This window comes from Saccharomycopsis crataegensis (assembly GCF_037102585.1).
Source record: "Saccharomycopsis crataegensis DNA, jcf7180000000085, whole genome shotgun sequence".
Lineage (NCBI taxonomy): Eukaryota > Fungi > Ascomycota > Saccharomycetes > Ascoideales > Saccharomycopsidaceae > Saccharomycopsis > Saccharomycopsis crataegensis.
In genome coordinates, this window is record NW_027043830.1 from 1,093,148 (window position 1) to 1,106,054 (window position 12,907).

Sequence of the window (12,907 nt, forward strand, 5' to 3'; positions counted from 1 at the left end):
ACGATACAACACTGGCGAATGTTTTGGGAGGAGGCAAGTTTACTTCATTGAAAGAAAGGAAATCATACAATATTAAAATTACTACAGTCAATATGCTTTCCTCGGAGCAGCATGTATTGATAGTGGGTGCCGGTACTTTTGGTCTTTCAACGGGTGTGGAATTACTTAGAAAAGGTCACAGGAATGTCACGATTCTCGATCCCTATCCTGTTCCTTCGCCTCTTAGTGCTGGAAATGATGTTAACAAAATAATCCAGACTACTGTGGAGGACAAGTTCTATTCTGAGCTAGCTACTGAGTCTTTTGAAAAATGGACCACGGACCCTCTATATAAACCGGCGTTTCATGAAACCGGGATCATCTATGGGGCCACAAGCAAAGATGCTGTTGCCGAAATACAACGTCGTAAAGAAATATTGAAGAAGTCAGGCGAAGAAATCACTGATTTGAATTCTCCAGAAGATTTCGGACACTTGATTCGCGTGGAAAAGGAGCCGAATGCCCAAAGGTTTCAAAATTGGAAAGGATACCATCAGAAACATCGTTGTGGATGGGCCTTTGCTGCGTTAGCATTGCGGCTTGTTGGTGCCGAATGTGTGAAACTTGGAGCGAAAATCATCATGGATTCAGTCGAGGAGTTGCTAATGGATGATACTGGAACTTGTGTTGGGGTAAGAACCTTCTCTGGCAAATCAATTTATGCAGATAAAGTAGTTCTTTGTGCTGGAGCTAATTCTATCAGGATTTTGGATTTCAAAGGCCAATTAGTTGCCAAATGCTGGACAGTTGGTCACATAAAACTCACAGATGAAGAGTCCAGGGTACTTAATAACTCTCCCGTGGTATTAAATATATCCGAAGGTTTTTTCTTTGAGCCAGATCAAAATAATGAATTGAAGTTCTGCAACGAATTTCCCGGTTACATCAACATGGTTGAGGACGTGAAACATTCTGAAGGAGCTATTTCAGTGCCAGTTTACAAAGACATGATCCCAAAGGAAGCTGAACTTCAAATGAGAAGTTTCTTGAATCAAGTCTTCCCACAATTGGCCAACAGAAATTTCGTGCGGGCCAAGATCTGTTGGTGCACCGACACTTCGGATCGTCATTTCTTATTTGGTGAGCATCCAGCCTACAAAAATTTGATTTTAGGAACTGGGGACTCTGGAAAAGGGTTTAAATACATGCCAATCTCTGGCGAATATATCTCCACTATTGTATTGGAAGGATCACAAGCTTTATCAAGTGAAAAAAGAGAGGCATGGCGTTGGAGACCCGAGTCGGCAGTTCCGCGAGATGTTCGTGCTACCCAAGGGAGATATGGAGGAACTAATGTGGTTAAAGATCTTAAAGATATTACAGAATGGACAAATGGTAAGGTGAACAAATTGTGACGTATATGCACACTCACTGGCTCAATCAACTGGCCCACATGATATATAAAGCATTTTAATATATATATATTTACCAAGGTATAACAAATCGTGATTCGTAACTCCAAATTACTAAATGAATAATAATCCTCCTCGAGATATCGAACTCGGGTAAACTTTTTCGAAATGATAAATACACCCCCCATGTTGGGGATAATTTCCCGACAGCAAGCCGCTATCTATCTATGTCGTAGTGAGTAATCGGGAAAAGATACCACCACCGCAGATCTTCACGCAGATACAATGGAACAACCTTCTGTCACGATAAGGCCAACCACGTCAACAGTTGGTTATCTCTACCATACTTTGGCCACTTATCTATCAGGGACTCTTACATAAATACCATGTCATCCCCCGTACTTCTGTTGTGAACGTACAATCCAGAGAATTATGCAAATTTTAATCACCGGTATTTATCATGCTGTCCCCACCCTCCAAAGAAAATTTGGAAATTCAAACATACTCCGTGTCACCAGAAGACGAGCAGAAGCAGGTGGCCAACATATCGAAGGTTGACGATGCTGTGGCATTCTTGCTCGAAAATGAGGGCAAATACCAACCATTGACGGAGGCCGAAGAACGATGGGCCGTCAAGAAGACCGATTTCATCTTGCTTCCGTGTCTTTTCTGGACTGCGACCATGGGCGCGGTAAGTTCCGCTTTTCTGCTGATCTTTTTTTTCGGAAATTCTCAACTAACTAAATAATAGGTTGACAAAGTTTCCCTTGGTACCGCAGCAATCTTTGGGATTAAGCAGAGCAACCATCTCACTTCCCATCAGTATGCCTGGACCAGCTCGATTCTCTTCTTTGGCTCGTTGGTTGGCATGTGGCCAATGTCGTACTTGGTGCAAAAGTACCGGCCAGGAAGGGTGATTGCCTGTGCTTCCGCTTTATGGTCGTGCTTCACGTTGTTACAATGTGCCTGCCATAACTTTGCGGGTTTGGCAGCCTTGAGATTCCTTATGGGTTTTGTCGAGTGTCTGATTGTTCCTCTGTGTAGTTTAATCATCTCTGTTTTCTATTTGAAGAAAGAATCTCCCCACAGAACCGCCTTGGTATTTGCATTCATGTCGTCGGTGATCAATGGTGGGTTGTCGTCTTTGGCATCAGTTTTCGGCAACGCAATTCCTACATGGAAGTACATTTATTTGCTAGTGGGTAGTATTTCGTTTGTGTGGTCTTGTGCTATGATTTTCTTCTTACCAGACTCGCCAATAAATGCCAAGTTTTTAACCACTAGAGAAAAAGTGTTTATGGTTAGAAGGGTGGCATCAAACTCCACCGGTGTTGCCAGCAACACTTGGAAATGGGACCAAGTTGCCGAAGCTTTTATGGATCCAAGAACATACATTGTTATGATGTTTAACTTAGGCATTAACTTGCCAAATGGGGCCCTTTCAACGTATTCTTCCATCATTATCAAAAACTTGGGCTTCTCCTCAGTGAAATCTTCACTAATGGGTATTCCCACCGGGGTCATTGCCACCATTGCCACGGTTTTCTTCACTTGGTTGGGGGCTCGGTGGACTAATCGTCGTTCGGCATCTGCAATGCTCTCTTTGATAGTTCCAATTATTGGTGGGATCGTTTGTTACTGCTCGCCTCACTCTAACACTGCTGCTCAGTTGGTTGGCTTATATTTTATGTACTTCTATTTTGCTTCATACGTCGTCATGACTTCACTTGTTCAAGCCAATACTGCTGGTAATACTAAGAAGGCTGTCACTTACGGGTTCAACTATTTAGGTTATGCTGCAGGCGCGATTACTGGTTCTCAAATTGACACCACCAGCTCGAAGAAAGTTTTCGCGGCCATGTTGTCAGGTTATTGTATTTGTATGTTTTTGGCTCTTGTATATTGGATTGTCACTGCTTGGATGAACAAGAAGAAGAAGGCTGTTTTGACAGCTGAAGCCGAAGAGACAAATGAAAAAGAAATAGTTCATGTTGAAGGGCTTGAACAGGACCAAATCTTGGATATAACTGATTTCCAACAGAAGCATTTCTTTTATATCACTTAGAGAACATTGTTTATTTAGCCTTTCAGATTGTTTATGTTTTTTTGTTTTTTTTTTCGTATTTTTATTAATTTTCCTGATCGTTTGTTTTTCTTGTGTTAATTGTCTCTGAGGTCCAGTTTTCTATATTTTGCTTACTCATTTGGTGAGTTTTATCTATCTAATATTTCTATCTATATTTTTTTATCTTTATTTTCTCTTTTTTCTATTTTTCTCGGGTGCTTTTTTGTAATTATTATTTATGGCAGAAATTTCCTTATTTTTATTGTTCTTAGAAAGGTTTAGAATTATGAATACTTATCCTTCACATACGCACAAACAAAAGTAGTATCACTCATAGCTATTTGAAACCTTTGATTTAGCTCAATAGTTATCCTGTTCACTTTCATGGGGTTTCTACCTTACATTACCCAAAGCCTCAAATAATACTAGTAGATATTTTTTTATTAATTTATAGATTAATTTTAAGTTATGGCTGATTATTTGTGACCATTTATTTGTGACCTGAAAGAAAAAGTGTGGTCAGCAATGCATGTTCAAAAAAAAAGTGTTACTATCCCCAGCTATAATTTCTGTGTAGTCTCCATAATAATTTACAAAGGGTTCGATTTTTGAACTACCACATGACAAGAAAAAGGTCTAGTTTTAGGCAACATTTTTCAAATCAAAGTTGGGTACGGCATCATCGAATAATACATGGTACCTGATATTTCTAAGCGGTAAAATTACGATTTACAACTCTTGGTGATACCAAAATCGAGTTTCTAACCTTTTTCTTCAACATCTGTCCAAATTTATGGCTCAGCGATTGATTATCCCCTCCAGGCGGCATATTATTGGCATCATAATCAGGAAAACTTTCCCCAGTGGTGTTACCAGAGGCTGAACTGCCAAAAATCATTGAGCTTCTATTAGGACTCATAAGAACTGAATTTCTATTTGAGTTTTTCGGAGATTTAAGGAATGACTGCCTTTGGAAAACTGCAGTTTGGTTATAGTCAACTTCTGCTGATTCATTTTTGTCTCCCGAATACAATAGTTCGTTGATCCCAGTATTTACCGAGTCATCACAGTAATTGTTTGGCTTGGGTGATTTGATGATCCCAACATTCGACTTAATGTTGATTCTAAGAATCTTAGGAGAGCTTGAATCGGTGCTCGCCTTCGAATCCGAATTCAAGTTATTGTATTCACGTTGCAACGCCGGCGATTGAGGGAGCTTTCTAGGGTTCGCAAGACGAAATACCAGTTTAATAGGTTTCAAATAAACCGAAGCCAATGAGCCAATTGCTAATTCTAATTCTTCAAGCAATTCAGGGTCAAGCTTATCATGATCAGCATCAATCGGCGGTGATTCTGCTAAAATGATTTCGTCGGCTGCTTGAGAAAAAGTAGATTTTGACGATAATAATTTCCAATAAAAGTAAGCTCTTTCTCGCAAATCAGGATCGGGTATTTTTTCAGTTATGAGATTTAATAGTTTTAATAATATTTCTTCTCCACTACTTGGATGTTTAAGATAATATTTCACCACCGAGGTTAACAAGGTAAGTTGTACCTCTAATGGCTCATCTTGGAATTTAAAAGTGAAGTCCTTGAGAATATCTAATGGGTCAGCAAATAGCGAGGAATAATTTCCCACTAGCCAAAGAAACGAAGATTTTGAGTCCAATTCCTCGATAGCATCCATATTGTCGACAAAGACTTGCATATGTTCCGCGGTAGCCATGGCAGAATACTTTCTGTAGATATTTTTCATCACTCCCACGATTTCTTGAACGATTGCTGGGATTCCGCCTTTACATAAACCCATCAATATCTCAGTTGCAGGTTCTACCGCAGATTCCAATTTGACAGATAAATTCCCAATGGCTCTGATAGATTTCTTGGCCATCAACGAGTCTGAATCCTGAGCACACCGTTTCAACTCTTGAAGGACTATTGAAAAGTTACTTTGGTTGGCGAGTAAGTAAATGATCTCCAATTTTGTATCATTTATATACGGCGGATCATTATATTGACAGAAAAACATGGTGACATCAAGCTTCAACAAGTGAGGGGTGGCAAGCAATAGTAAAATAACATTTCGTAGTACTAGGAACCGGATTTCGTCAGATTTGGAGAGTAACGAGGTCAAAGAATTTCCAATACGCTTGGATAATGAGGGAAGTAAATCTTGTGGGCCTTTAACGTAATTGGCCAAGTAGATAATCAACTTTAGAGTGTTCATGACCACCGAGGTATTACCGTGCTGTAGGTAAGGGAGAACTTTCTGAATCAAATCAAGAGATTCCTGGCTTGTCTTTGGAATATAGGAAGTCAACGAGTTCAAGATATAAGCTTGATAAAATTCGTTCGAATGGGGGAGAATTCTCAACAAATTCGTGACATTGGATTCATCAATAAGTAGCTTCATCGCCGCGGTGGTATCTACTATATAATCGAGCATAGCTAGGGTTGATGAGATCACCGCAGCGCTGGGGTCTGATAATAAGTTGTTCAATTTTTCAATCAACCCACTTGATTCCACAAGTGATGGGTTAAGCTCATATGCTTTCCCTATGGCCAAGCAAGTTGCCCTCCGCACGTAGCTATCGGGATCTCTAAGAAGTCGTTTAAGGAAAGGGATAGTCACTTCTTCTTGGAACTTCTGGAAAGGTATGTATGCTATTGTCTTGATCATCAACGCCCTGACCACCGAGGAATTATGCCGGAGGTCTGTTTGGAAAATCAGTTTGGATTCGTAATATTTTTCTGGACAATAGTAATAATAGGAGGAAATGAAATGGCAACACATTTTCTTAATTTCTATATCATCCAGAGACATTAAATTGATAACGTATGGTTGCAAGATCATCATTTCGTTGTTGCCCATAGTGATGTTGGCGATGATAAGCTTCATACATTCTTTCTGGACCTTAAGCGATTTTTTGGAGTTGTCCTGATGGATTGTGAGCTCTTTTTTTATAATATTTGCCTTGCATTTTGAGAAATACCGAGCATCGCTCATTATATCTTCAGATAATTTATTTTGCTATTAATTTTTGATTTATCCCAATATAAATTAAGGGTCTCTGAGAATCCGGATTCCTTTTTTTTTTTTTTTTTTTTTTGATATTGCATCGGTGTCCAAAATGGTTTTTTTTTTTTTTTAGTGCGAGCCCAATATTGCAAGGGTAAGAAATGAGGTAAGATAAGGATATATGGTTCTGTATTTATTGGATTATGTGGATTTATGATCTTACAGTCCATGTATGGAGATTCATTGTATAATTATTGAAATACCTGCAATTAGTTATTCTGCGATAAATGACAGGGTTGAAACAAAAACAAAATATGAATTATCATATCCTATTGTGCAAGTGGAATATTTACGAATAAAGAGAAAAAAATATACATAACCCACAAAATGCACCCAAATAAGTAAAACCCAAAAGCAGTCCAGACTAAGAATCAAGAAGTAAACACCAACCAACTACAACAAGTTATAATTGGTATAGAGGACCATAATAAAATGTACAGATTGAAAGTTAAAGGCACATATTAAGTACATGAAGTCAAAGTATTATTAGAAAAACGAAATTAAGATAAGAAGAAGATGAAAAAAAAAAAAAAAATTGGAATGCAGATTATTTTGCAAGAGTTATAGCGGACCAAAATGGGTTTACCATTTCTTTTCAATATACTTCAATTCCAAAGGTCTCAAAGCAGCATAAACAATGAAAGTAGAAGCGATACAAAGTTCCCAACCAATATCACCGGAACCACCTTTAATGTGTCTAGCAGCTAACCCAGAAAACCAGGTTTGATCCATACCAACGACGGCAAAGAACCAACCGATCAACATAGTGATAAAACCAGCATAACCAATAGGAATGTCAACGAAGTTGTGTTTCACTTCATCAAAGGTCAAGTCGTAGTTGGAAAATTTATTCTTTCTAACAAGTAAATGCTCACAAAGTGAAATACCCAAGTAAATGGACACATTGTACCCAATAATCGATAAAAAGTTTGATAAAGCTTCACCAAAATCGTAATAAGCTGGGATGGAAATAGCTAATGACACGAGATTACCGACAACACACCAAACAATTCTAGGAACCCTGGCAAATTGTGACCAAATGGCTTGCATAGATAAAGACAAAGAGTAAGAACCTGGCAAGTTGTTGGCAATAGTTGAAAGACCGAGGATAACACAACAGAAATCCCCGAATCTTCCAAGAGAGTTGGTGACCAAGATTCCGTTAGTCAAACCACCGATACCATTGTCTGTGTATGCTGAAGCCAACAGAGGGTTGGTGAAACATGTAGCCCCCATGGCAGCTCCTAAAATCAAAGTGAAAAGGGATGGCAAAGTAAGGCCGGCAACCATAGACCAGAAAACTCTTGCAGGGGAGGAGTTTGCAGGGGCGTACACGGTATAGTCGGCAGCACTAGGAGTCCATCCGGCCACAAAACCAAAGACTATAGAGATGAAAGTAAAAATATTACCAGCTTTATTGGTTTCCCATGACATCTTACCTGGAGTGAAGTCGCCTTCAATCTTCAAACGAGCAATGATGATGAAACAGATAATGACGTTTGGGATAGAAGAGTAACGTTCATAAATATGAATGATCTTGTAACCAAAGAACGCCATGACCAAAGTACAAATAATAATAATCACACAACCAACAGCTGGAGGTAAAGGACCAACAGAAACAAACATTTCGACAGCGGCAATTGTGTTGATGGCATTCCAACCGATACAACTAATGACATTGAGCAAAGCAAAAATTCTTGCAGCATAGTTACCAACTAAGAAACGAGACAAGATTTGTTGTCTGATCCCAAATCTAGTGCCAAACACAGCATATAAACCGACTGGCAAAGCACCAATAATAGAAAAGACAACGATACAAATCAAACAAGTCCAGAAATCGAGACCCAAACCTGCGGTTCCCAAAGCACCGGTAGAAATTGCGGCGATCGACATATTTGGGGCAAAGAAAATGGTGAAAGGCGATAACCAACTAGTATCAGTTCTTTCATCTTCTGGGACTCTTTCTATACCTCTGGTTTCGACGTGAGAGAGATACTTCATATATTTGGAGTACCAACCAGCATTTTCGTTAGATGCAATATTGTCCTTGGCTTGGTAGGTGTCAATGTCGACAATTTGAGATTCAATATCTCCGGATTTCTTTTCTGTTGCCATGGTTGGTGGGCTTCAAATTCCAAAAGTTTTTGAAGACAGAAAAAAAAAGAATGAAGAAAATAAAAAAAGACCACTTATGGATTTTTCATTGTATTAATACAATAAATTTCTTGTTTCCCTAAGCACATCTTATCAACCACTGCAAAGTTTTTTTTTTTTTTTTTTTTTAGCCGTGCAGCAAGTCGCTAATTAGAGTTTTTGTTTCCGATGGAAAACTGAAAAAAAGAAAACTCTTTTTTTTGTATTTTGGAAGTGACCGTGGATTATACTTTGGGAATATACTGAAGGAAGAGGAAAAAAAACATGCTATTAGTTGTGGTAAATGGAGATATGTATATGAATGAGGTCAGTTATACTCTAGATGCTACTGTTTTGCCGATGGCATGGCTGTCCTTAGCTCTGGCGATCAAGGGTTGATATGATATGTTGTTTATTGTAGTAAAGATTGACCAGTTGTTCTATTTATACCAACCGCGCACAACTGAATCCTTGAATGGTGTTCACAGCAACTGGAAGATCTGTGTGGGTATTGAAATACAGGATATTTGTGCCATCTCTGATGAAATGTAGTCCAAGGTTCACCCCTTATCCATTATAAAATATCACTTATCAGTGATGTGTATAACCATCCATTTATGATGTGCACTAAAGACCGACTGAAGGATTTTTATCAAAATACAAAAAGAAAAGTGTGAAAGATAAGTACAAGTCCGCTAAATGATATGCTTGATTAATTGTTTTGTCTAGGAAGCACATCATTCAATTTTTTTCCCCGGCAATTTTTGATATGCTAGGTTATATAGACTTGTATATTTAAAAAAGCCAAACTCCTTATTTACAGTAGCTAAGCCTGGTATTGGGAAGTGCTTACTGAATTTTTTTTTCAACAATCTTTGAAGGTCTTTTCATGTTCAACAGGGTCTCTTATCTATAAGTTATAATTGTTTGCATGTACTATGCACCCTAAAGGCCACTAAAAGCCTGTGGGGGACATGTTAGCTGCTGGCCGACGGAGATCCTGTTTCATCGAAATGAGTGATCTGAGGGGGGGGTCCTCTAATATCGTTTTCTACGGGATGCTTTGCTTTATTTCTTTTTCCTTCTCTTACCACCCCTCTGGTGATTCAAAGACGTGCCTCTTCATGCATATGTTATGATGCCTCATAAAAGAATAGTAAACAACAATAGACAGGCAGACATGTTAACATGTTAAAAAAAAAAAAAAAAAAAAAAGTGACGTTGGGTGCAAAGCTTTCTTTTGCACTTTCCCAAAGTAGAAGTCCGATGGGTGCCGCGTCGAAAAAAAAAAAAAAAAAAAAGAAAAGGAAAAAAGCAACAGCCCTCGCTAATCAAACTGTTATCTATTTGTCTCACTATTGGTAAGCCTACAAAACTGTGTTGCATCCCGAGTGTTGCCAACCGTCATCATAACTCCTGTCCTTCACATCCCCCGGTCCAAGTGGTTGGAGGATGACGGCGGTGAAAGACTGTCACCCTGCCCATCACTACTCATAACCTTTGTCACGTGTGGTACCGGGGACTCCTAGAAGGCACAGTCACGCCTCCGCAGCCCTCGGCCGGATGTTTTTTTTTTTTTTCTTCTTCTTCTCAATAAAGGGGTGGAGGGCCTGTATCAATATACTCACATCATCGGTCAAACAACCTTAAAAATACCAAGAATCCAAGCAAAAGTTGCCCTTTTTTTTTTATCTTGGTTAAAGAAGGGGGGAAGAACAATAAATATTCACACAATCTATGGTCAACAACAAATACTCCCCATTCAACGGTAATGTCTTTCTGCACAGGGTAGATTACAATTTACAAATAGTTACCCAACCTTGCTTGGTACGAACTTCTGGTAAAGAAAAAAGACCTGTTATTCCGTCCCCTGTGCTTCAGCTACAGGTAATTGACTTAGTATCACATACAGACATCACAGTACACTCGTTGGCCAACTTCTTTTTGAAAGCAGAACTTCTTGATGTCAAAGGATCACCTGTCAAAGACCCTGGTCTTCTAGTTGGCACTACCAACGTTTCCGGGGATTTCGTCAAATTCAACAACCAAAAGTACTTGTTGTTCAATTTCAGCAACCTAAGCATCATGGTAAAAGGTGATTACAGGTTAAGGTTCTCCTTATATGAATTCAATGGGTTTGTTCCTCCTCAGAAACTATTGTACGTCAAACCAATCACCCATTTGATCTCTGATGTTTTTACATGCTATAGCTCCAGGGTGTTTTATTCAAAGGAAATTGTGGCTAAAAGGGAAGCAGTTGTGTCAAACATTCTTGAAATCAATAATAATCAACTCAGTAAATCCAATAATTTGCTTACCGACTTGCCAAGCAACATTTCGGTAAGAAGATCACGAAATAACTCAAACGTCAGTGTTAATTCCCGATCGCCGTCTCCAGTCCCCTCGTCGGGGGTCGAGCTAAAACATCATGAAAGGCCTCTAGACGATCGCTCTAGAAAAAGAGTGTCGATCTCTCTAAATGATGATGATAGAGATCTACTAAATTATGATAAGTTACAACAAGCCTATTTATCAGACAGCAACTATCCGGCATCACCAAAACGACAACGCTCCCCTTCTATTTCTTCCTATCATGGAGAGGAAGATGACGTTCCCGAGAATGTGAAATTGAAAGATCAATCCTTCAATGGGTTTTTAGAAGAATTAAATGATTTTACCAATCCTTTCTTCGACCAAAACGTTGATGCTAAAGTTGTGCAACCAATGACTGATTATGCGATGAACCCCAGCTTCTCTTTATCCGGTCAAAATTTGAATATCGCTGCCAATAACCCATCGTTGCCCAATATAGTGGTTGGTCCTCCTAATCAAGGACAATGGCTAGGAATCGATGATCACGATTTAATGGATAACCGGGCAATTTTGGAAGAAGTGAACAAGTCTTTAAGTAGGCCTCAATCTGCTTCACATTCCGTCGAAGACTTGGCTAGCCCCTCTGCCGAAGATAATGATTTCCATCAAAATCTCATTCCAAATTTGCGTATCAATTCTAGAGAAGATGATCTTGTCCAGCTATTAAACGACCCAACTACAATGGATGATGCAAACTTAGAGCGTGTACTCTCGAATCTTTCCAACCCAAATAACGACTATGGACTGGTTTATGATCGTCATGATCATGGTTTGGGCCTAACAAAGGTTCTCAGTAACAATAGTATTAGCAATCAAGACCTACTATCTGCCGCCCCAGCAATGGACTTTGCCATAGATCCTTTGAACCCAGGTTACAATGAATTGGTTTCAGATAACGATGTCAATGACTTGTACAATGAATTATCAAGAATCACCAGCTCAAAGAGTTATGAAGGCGATAATTACGATGGAAAGCCCCAACCCTTCCAATTCATGCTCAGTTCAGATGAGCCTGAAAATTATTTTACACAAACCATTAATAACTTTGATCAAAATCTCAATACAGAAAAGCCAGTTACCCCAACAATACTGGGATCTCGGCCTTCTGCGGGAGCCAACCTTGAAATACAGCATGTACTTCAAGAGAATGTTGAGCTGACTAACAAAATTGGTGGTTTCACTTTGGGCCAAAATGATGACTTGCTAAACCCTTGTGGGAACCCCCGATTGGGAGTAGGAGCACAAAATGAAAACTGGTGGCTGGATAATAGTTTCCGAAAAAGTGGCAATGATTAGGAATTTTGGATGGTGATAACAGATTATTATTTATTTTTTCTTTATTCATATAATCACAATTTGATATTAATTTTGAGTATTAATAATATAATGGCCATTAATGTGTAGGTTTTCTTTTTCTTTTTTAATGTTTTTCCGATCAGAATAACTATTGTTTGCAATTGTTGATCAAGTTTATTTTGTATGTTCCTTTTACAAACTTGAATGTATTTTAATATTAACAGTTCTAAAGGTTTCTTTTTTATTTAATTTCTGAAGAAGACCATTAATAATTTAAGATTTATTCTATAGTAATTCCAAGCGTGTAGGTTCGGCTAACCAGTGTGAAACCTGAAAGTCAATTGAAATAATTGAAAATTTGTAAGCCTAGCAGGTGATAATAGCCATAATCACAACCAGCCTTCAATTAATAATTAAAAATCAATTTGCATTGCCTACACTTCAGATATGAATAAATAATATTAAATATATTTGTATGTTAAGATGAGAAAAATTTAGAAAGACAAAATCAAGAAAGGCAAAATCAAAAAAAGAAATACAAGGACAAACTATGGAATAATCCATAAATTA

The 12,907-nt window shown here is 38.5% G+C and overlaps 5 protein-coding genes across 5 annotated transcripts; 3 read left to right on the plus strand and 2 right to left on the minus strand. All coding sequences in view use genetic code 12, as the record gives it.

Annotated features, from left to right (window-relative positions):
- Nucleotides 1–92: 92 nt before the first annotated feature.
- Nucleotides 93–1,394, plus strand: DASC09_051930 (NAD(P)/FAD-dependent oxidoreductase; the record flags this gene model as incomplete). Its single annotated transcript, XM_064998792.1, has 1 exon — nucleotides 93–1,394. One exon carries the CDS (start codon nucleotides 93–95, stop codon nucleotides 1,392–1,394), a length of 1,302 nt encoding a protein of 433 aa, XP_064854864.1.
- A 457-nt stretch (nucleotides 1,395–1,851) lies between these two features.
- On the plus strand, nucleotides 1,852–3,456 carry DASC09_051940 (uncharacterized protein; the record flags this gene model as incomplete). The annotated part of the gene is made up of 2 exons (XM_064998793.1): nucleotides 1,852–2,082; nucleotides 2,143–3,456. 2 exons carry the CDS (start codon nucleotides 1,852–1,854, stop codon nucleotides 3,454–3,456), a joined length of 1,545 nt encoding a protein of 514 aa, XP_064854865.1.
- Nucleotides 3,457–4,165: 709 nt separating this feature from the next.
- DASC09_051950 (uncharacterized protein) lies at nucleotides 4,166–6,463 on the minus strand (the record flags this gene model as incomplete). The annotated part of the gene is made up of 1 exon (XM_064998794.1): nucleotides 4,166–6,463. One exon carries the CDS (start codon nucleotides 6,461–6,463, stop codon nucleotides 4,166–4,168), a length of 2,298 nt encoding a protein of 765 aa, XP_064854866.1.
- A 654-nt stretch (nucleotides 6,464–7,117) lies between these two features.
- DASC09_051960 (purine-cytosine permease family protein) lies at nucleotides 7,118–8,650 on the minus strand (the record flags this gene model as incomplete). Its single annotated transcript, XM_064998795.1, has 1 exon — nucleotides 7,118–8,650. One exon carries the CDS (start codon nucleotides 8,648–8,650, stop codon nucleotides 7,118–7,120), a length of 1,533 nt encoding a protein of 510 aa, XP_064854867.1.
- Nucleotides 8,651–10,405: 1,755 nt separating this feature from the next.
- Nucleotides 10,406–12,337, plus strand: DASC09_051970 (uncharacterized protein; the record flags this gene model as incomplete). Its single annotated transcript, XM_064998796.1, has 1 exon — nucleotides 10,406–12,337. The coding sequence occupies one exon, from the start codon at nucleotides 10,406–10,408 to the stop codon at nucleotides 12,335–12,337; it is 1,932 nt and encodes a 643-aa protein (XP_064854868.1).
- Nucleotides 12,338–12,907: the final 570 nt, after the last annotated feature.